Below are 8,112 nucleotides of genomic sequence, written 5' to 3'. Positions count from 1 at the left end.
CATGGGTGCCGAGAAAACCTGAAAAAATCTAACCACAGCACATCAGTCTTCGATGTTTAAAAATCCTGTGTCATTCATTGTTAATCAAGTTGAATACAAATGAGAAATTGAATATAACGTTAAATTTGTCATAGTTACGAAAATAATAAAATTGAATGTGAAAGTTAATAAACGCAACGTTTGCCGTACAATAAAAATACCATAAGTATTGAATGCATTTGAATGCAAAGATTTTAAATTTTATGGTTTCATAGTAATAGCATGAAACAGAATGCGAAATCTTAATTTGAACTTACAAAAAATAAAAGTTTAATAAAACAAATAATGAAAACATAATACTATTCAACTTCGGATGGCAACAAAGATAACAAACATAAATATAACGTAACAAAATTATAAACCTTGGGGGTAAAACAATAACAAAAGAAAATAAAAAAAAATATATTTTTATTAAATAATCACAGATGGCATAAGCCATAACGTTATATTAACACGTTCGTACCAATTTAAATTAGAATATGTCAACGTGTTACAAAACCTAAGTTAACAGACAATGCACGTTAAACAATTTCATACGGTATCATTAATTTAAAATGGAATAAATTGACAGTAAAATAAATAATAGACTTAACGTATACGAGAGCTATTTACATAAAAATGCAAAAATTTCCTACATATGCTTAGATTAGAATGTGATGTTGTCTCGAGCTGAGTCGCGTGTGTAGTGGAGTGGCAGAGACCGACACGCGCCCAGAGCATGCAAGCGGGGTTGGGGTGGGGTGCGGGTGCGTCATCACGTCATGTTGACGCCGAGCGAGCGGCTCGCGTACTCGTACACCACGTACGAGATGGACACGGCCGGGATGACCTTGATGAAGTTAGGCGTGATTCCGCGGTACAGGCCGCGAACCCCCTCTCGTTGGACGATCTCGCGGAAAGCACCTCGCATCGTACCCTCGGCGCCTTTCGCAGCTTTCTCTATAATAACAGTTAATTCATTCATTCATCACACCAATCAATCAAGGATACACAAGACTGACGAGACGGTTTAAGACGCTGTTCAATTCATGTGGGAGGGCAAAGCTAACGTAATAATTTGGAGCTGGTACCTTCTGAGATTTATTTTTACAATAACTCATCATCAACAACCTATTACCAGCAAACTTGCAAAACCTAATCTTCTCACAGAATGAGATTGGTTTAGGTTTGGCAAGGCCTTAGAGAAAATTATTAAGAACTCTCAGGCAAGCAGGTTTTTCTTCACTATGTTTTCCTTCAACGTTTAAGCAAGTGATATTTAATGGCTTTTATTGAAAACGCACATTAAACTTCGATGGCCGATCGGCGCAGTGGGCAGTAACCCTGCTTTCTGACTCCAAGGCTGTGGATTCGATTCCCACAGCTAGAAACTGTTTGTGCGATGAACATGAATGTTTTTCAGTGTCTGCGTTATTTTCTGTATATTATAAGTATTCATGTATATTGTTAATAAATTATTAATCTATTATCTTAGTACTTATAACACAAGCTAAGCTTAGTTTGGGGCTAGATGGTGGGTGTAAACAACGAAAAGCTAGAAGTGCAAGCCGGCCATCAAACCCGTTCCCTTCGATCTAGGTCTAAATGTGAGCCCCCAGGCTCTCATGGCTCCGCACGGAACGGCATACAAACTCAATTTTAAGCAATTATTTGCCAGAAATGGGACCCAGTTCCTGATCCATTTGAAACACTCGACCAACGAGGCAGTGGAAGCATCTATTCGGACGCAAGAGGATCCAAATAAAATACAATCATACCTTGCGCTTGCAACCTTGTCCGCACCAGGGCGAGAGGGTAGGAGCAGACTTGTCCCAGCGTGCATGAGGCACTTCCGCACGCAAGCAGAAGCAAAACACCCGGCTGCTCATTGTGGGCTTGGTATTTATTTATGTACTTCTTCTTCAGCGTCTCGTATACCGCAAGATCTATGCCGGCGTAAGGCACTATACCCAGGATGTTTGGAATGTATCCTTTATAGAAACACTTTAGTCCTTCTCTAGCATATATCTTTCTCGCCGCATCCATGATGCCGCTATATTGCCCTGTTTTTCTTAAAGCTAATCTTGTCTTTAGCACCTCTAGTGGGTAAATCACAGTTTGACTAATCGCGCCGGCTGTGGCCCCGGCGGCGAACCTCTCGTATATCTCTAGCGGTTGATTATTCTTCTCTCCTTTTATCAGTCGTTTGACTTGCTCGTACGCAGCAAACTTTAACGCCGATTCAGGCGCAATTTTTATAACATTTATTCCGTTACCTCGCCACAAACCGCTAATACCACCTTCGTTTATCATTTTTGCTAAGCATTTGGTCATATTTTCTCTAGTAGGGTTCACCTGAAATTTTATAGGAAATTTTTCATTACAGAATTATCTGGCATCTTACTGACACTACTTATACTTATACGTGAGCGATTATTATCAGGTGTAAGAGATAACAAGTGAGAACAGCGACTTGCTACAGAATATGGCTTGAATATTGGTCATGCAATGTTGTACCTTTTGTCATTTTTAATTTTGTAAGGTTACAAAATAATAAATAATTAGGCGATGCGTGCAAAAAAGTTTTTGTACGCATCGAAGTTTCTTGGACCAAAAGACTTACCTTTCCTTTGCATGAATAATAAAAATGAATGATCTGATTATATCAAGCCTGTCATAGAAGGTCAAAAACAGACACCCTTAAAGGCGGTTACTGACTTGAATTCACTATATAATCAGTCGCGACTAGGTCACACTATTATCGAGCGGGGTCAGGAGATAAGCTTAAAAATAAGATGGAAAACTGCTCACCTGTAAAAATACTTTAAGTCTATCGAGTGGAGCCGTGCACGTCCGACTAACGGCGCCAGCGATGCCACCAGCGAGTAGATGTCGCCACCATTTCCCTGTTTGTAACTCGCTCTGAGTGAAGTCATCAGGCACGTTCATATCCTCGCCGATGTCGAGGTACTGAAAAAAAATTACTTGCTATTACTCGGTGCGACCCACGGAAACGGACATGATAATTATTATGAGTTGTCTGCTGGCTATAAATATTATAATTTACCTTTGTAGTCAACATAGCGGGCTACTTCAATTTCATTTTTAAATTGCAAAATGACAGGATAGTTTAATCTAAATAATTTTTGTGAAAAAAATATTTCAACAAGAATAGTTTACGGCTTCGGCTTCAGTAACTTTCTAAGTTATGTGCGTTTTAAGCAATTAAAACATCACTTGCGTCAACGTTAACGGAAGACATCGTGAGAAAACCTGCATGCCTGAAAGTTGTCCATAATGTTCTCAAAGGCTTGTGGAGTCCACCAATGCGCACTGGGTCAGAGTGGTGGACTGTGGCCTAAACCCTTCTCCTTGTGGAAGGATACCCGTGCCCTGTAGTTGCCGGCCCCACTACAGGGCACGGGCAATGGGTTGATATGATCAAATAAAAGTATGGTAAGGGCACATAAGTAAATACCTATCTACCTGCTAAAGAACGACACGTTAATTAGCACTAATTGAATCTGACAAGATGCGGTAATGAAAATAACATATCCTCCTATGTTCAACATTAAAGAAATGTAAATAAAAGTATAAAAAGTCAAAAGGCAAATTAATCTCAAAATTAGGAGTCTAATCTGAATTTGCAACACTGAAGTTTTTATTTATTTATTATTTAGGTATAGACATTAGACAATGCCCACGGCCCCGCTGAGATCGAGACCACGACTGTTTCGAGCTGTGTCTACTTTTCGCTCGGTTACCATAATTTTTTCATAATTAAAGAAAATATTTTTCACTGCTGATTGGAAACATACTGCAAATCTCCTAAAACTTTTCGTTGGTTATAATATATAATTAATATGTAGCAGACTTGGGCCCAAGTCATAGTACACTGAACAGGTTTACCTACACCTTGTTGTTCAGATGGGACTTCTAGTATCGCGATACCTCGAACATGGTAGTTCGAGGTTCGCAATATTTTCTGGCATAGACTACCGTCACAAGATACCTAATTAAAATAAGTATGTGTAACAAATGTTCACATTTAAAGGGGTTTGAATATTTTACTACGGTAGCCTTGCTTATTTACAAGCCTGGCTGGCATCAAATAATTATAGTAAAAGACAAAATCTTCTCAAGTGTCATTTTTAATTTTACCGGTAGGGTACCGGTAATAAATAAACTTAAAAATAATATTATTATAATTGACTCTATTGTTTTATGGTAATTTCAACCTAGATAAACAAAAGGTCAACACTCAGTCAAATCATATGATATTTTCAAGGTGCGATTGAAGAGAATCTTTGAATTGACTCGTTTGTAGGTCACTGCTTAAAGTAGGTTGCTATTTTTTAGATACGTTTTTTCCTACCGTCAGTATAGGCTGTTAATGTAGATTCGAATGAATAAAAACATTTCTTTGGAATCCATTTGAATTCCCATTGAACCCGTTTCCGTTGAAATATAAGGAAATATGTTAGTGAAATGCACTTCGCGCGATCGGTCGGATTAATTTTTATTACTCAGCGGCAGAACCACCATAAAAACTTTAACTGCTTATACTTCGTTAATCTGTTACTCTATGAGATGTTATCTCATATAAAAAGAAATGTAGAAATTCCAGCTATTGATTCATGTAAGTTTTAACATCGTCGATATTAAAAAAATGAATGAAATAAATATATTACGACAAAACATGGCCAAAACACATACCGCCATCTACCCCGAAGTAAGCGTTATGAATAGTAAGATTACTAATGATTATTTAATGAATAATATACATAAATGCTTGTAGTATATATATATACTACAAGCATTTATGTAAATGTTTCTCAGTGTCTGTTAAAGAACAACAACTGAGAGACATTGACGTAAATAACTCAAACAGTTTCCAGTTGTGCACATCAGAGCTAAATACTAAAGCCCTTTAAAAATGTAATTAATAATTTACAGTGCAAAGGCTACGAATAATAGACTAGGTGTTAATAAGAATAATGTACTACTGATCTAATGATCTAAGTATAAAAGCAATGTTACAACACTTTTCCGGACATAGCAGCGTCGTCTTCAATTTCACAAGGAATGACATCGTGATTGTGTTTATTATATATTTTACTCAGCAGGATTTTGTAGCGATACGTTATTTTTTCAGTCTGTTGTAAGGTAACAAATGCGCATTAAATACATTGAGTTATATAACAGTGAAGACACCATTCATTACTACTATATTATGTCTAGATATAGAGTAAGTGCACTTAGTTTTATATCTACTATTGTATACCCAAGTATACAATAGTAGATATAAAACTAAGAAGGGGTACTGTATGCCACTTTTGTGATTAATAAAAACGAGAAAACTTTAAAATTAATTGAATATGCCATAATTGTTACAACAATTACAACAACGTTCACTTATGTCATTAACTTTACAAAACAGAAATAAGTATTAACTGTACGTTATAAAGTAAGAGGAAATCGTATGAAACTTCATTAAGAAATTAACCACTAGCGTAGGTTGGTAACTAAATGACAAACGTTACAAGTGAATTAAATATACCACGTATTATTTTTTCACTAAACACTGCTACTACTTTAATTGCATATTCGATTCAATTCCTCGAGTCGGGCCAAACATTTTATGAAGTAAGTTTTAACAGACTGCAGTAAGGAAATTGGCGATGCCTACCTATGTAGGTATCTAACAGAGCGTGATAAGCCATCATCCTGGTTTTTGTCACTAACTTAATGCTGCGATAATTGTTTAAGTACACCAATAGCAGCTTGTTAGGGGACAAGAAGGGCTTCGAACGTATAAGTCAAATCAATACTGTAGTGATATTGAGATTGGTAGATGTAACACGGTACTGTTAAAATATAAATTCATATTCAAATTCAAAATTTCTTTATTCACGTAGGCCTATCACAGGCACTTATGAAGCGTTCATACATATTTATTTACATAATTGTAAGGGGTTGGTGATAACTTCGTTCGCCAACTTAAATTTAAAGCTACGAGGGTTCCAAACGCGCCCTGGTCTAAGAAGAGCCCACAACAAACTTAGTACGGGTAAATTTTTAGTTTTGTTATCACCATTTTCCAGTAAATTTATATTAAGCTATGAAGCTAGAGCAATTCACACCCAAGCTTTTTTACCGTTTAAGTAATCCTTAATATATAATTTTTCTGTAAGCTTACGTTTTATATAAACTTTGAACTTATTGAGAGACATCTCAAAGATTTCAATTGGTAATTTTTTATAAAATATAATAATATATACAATTGCCCTTGAATGAATAAAATATATCATATAATTACCGCAACACTTAGTAAAATCATGGCTTCCGAATCTAGCATCATGGTTAGGAATGCGAGTATATATTCCCAAAGCATAATATTGTTAGTGGCGGCGGACACACACAATTTTATTAGGCCTTGCGCTGAAAATTTCATTATTATTTTAAGACATTGCTTTAAAAACTTAACGAGAAAACACTACATCCCCTGTTCGTTTACTGTCGTCATTCATTATGTCATTATCGTTAGACAGTACGATAGATACAATTTGTCAAATTATCTTTCATATCTGAAAGGAAAAAAAGTATAAGATACAAAATCTCTTTTATTTTTATTTCTCTTGATAGTGATAAAATGTATCGAAATATACTATTATAACCTTAATATCTAATATATTTTTCATATCTGTTTATTCTGGTTTAAAAGATTGCAATTCGTTCATTTTAAAATGTGTTTAACGAATTGGATTTAGTTTATATTAAAATAAAGTTTCGTTTCATAAGTTTATAATAACAATATAAATAATAAATATAATTTTTTAAAATAAAAATTTGTTAAAATTTTCATGTATGTGAGTGTTAGTGCCTGCAGACAAAAGTCTTCGAACAGTGCGTGTTGCCAGTGATGACCTATGGCTCTGAAACATGGTCGTTAACTATGGGCCTCATAAGAAGGCTCAGAGACACTCAGCGGGCGATGGAGAGAGCTATGCTCGGATCACAAGAAATGTGGAGATTCGTAGAAGAACCAGAGTTACCGACATAGCTCACTGCTCAACGAGTCGCGAAGCTGAAGTGGCAATAGGCCGAGCATATAGTTCGGAGAAAAGATGGACGTTGGGGTCCCAAGGTGCTGGAATGGCAGCCCCGAACTGGTAAGCGCAGCGTTGGTCGGCCCCCAACGAGGTGGACAGACGACATTAAGCGCGTCGCAGGTAGCCGCTGGATCCAAGCGGCTCAGAACCGTGGAACTTGGAACTCCCTACAAAAGACCTATGTCCAGCAGTGGACGTCTATCGGTTGATGTGATGATGATGATGAGCGTGAAGACGCGATGAATACAAAAAAATATATATTTCGTTTGGCTTTTTTTAAGTTTATATTAATAAGTAGGTAATCCGAAAAACACGATTAATATATTAAAACCATACACCTTATTGGTTCTCCGCGGAACGCTAAATTTCTAGGCGACAAGTTTTTGCCGGTATGTATAATATGGAATATTCAAATAACTACTAACTTTCTTACAATATAACACCATATTTTTTCTGTATGACATATTTCTCATGCGATAACTATGAAACGCTTCACTTCCTTGTTTCTGATACACACCGCATAGATCTAGAATGCCATTGCGGCTTCAACTCTGAGCGAGCGCGCTCAATTTTAGGCAGCATCATCAATCATAACTTACTTACATATTTAAAAAATATATTTTTATATTCCATTACATTGATTGTAGCAACACCTAATGGTAAATGATGACACAGTCTAAGAAGATACCAGATTAACTTATTAGGATTATAACAGTTATATATCGAATCGGTTTCTACGTATCATGATACGTACCGGAATTCTTAGCGCTTGATGGCAATTCTTCGTCGGTAGGATGGTAACGAGTCACGGCAGATCAGTCCAGAGAAAATTCAGAAATTATTCATATCTGGATTTCCCCTTGCGGGGATTAAACTCGGTACCTCCCACTTATTAAGCGCTCACCACTACATTAGGAAAGTGGACGTAATCGGCTATTTCCATTATGAGGTTTTAATGCATATCGCAAATTGAGAGCCTCCG

The 8,112-nt window shown here is 36.5% G+C and overlaps 1 protein-coding gene across 3 annotated transcripts in view; it reads right to left on the bottom strand.

Moving 5' to 3' along the window:
- Positions 1-430: 430 nt before the first annotated feature.
- The window catches only part of LOC120636364 (calcium-binding mitochondrial carrier protein SCaMC-2), a 52,236-nt gene continuing 44,554 nt past the window's right edge, over positions 431-8,112 (bottom strand). For all 3 annotated transcript variants that reach the window (XM_039907813.1, XM_039907814.1, XM_039907815.1), the window contains 3 exons: positions 2,830-2,988; positions 1,797-2,373; positions 431-978 (listed from right to left, as the gene is read on the bottom strand). In XM_039907813.1, the coding sequence (XP_039763747.1) occupies positions 794-978; positions 1,797-2,373; positions 2,830-2,988 (921 nt within the window). In that variant the 3' untranslated portion in view covers positions 431-793. The remainder of the gene's footprint in view (positions 979-1,796; positions 2,374-2,829; positions 2,989-8,112) is intronic.

This window comes from Pararge aegeria, chromosome Z (assembly GCF_905163445.1).
Source record: "Pararge aegeria chromosome Z, ilParAegt1.1, whole genome shotgun sequence".
In the NCBI taxonomy this organism is placed as follows: Eukaryota; Metazoa; Arthropoda; class Insecta; order Lepidoptera; family Nymphalidae; genus Pararge; species Pararge aegeria.
This window is presented reverse-complemented; position numbering and strand designations above follow the sequence as displayed.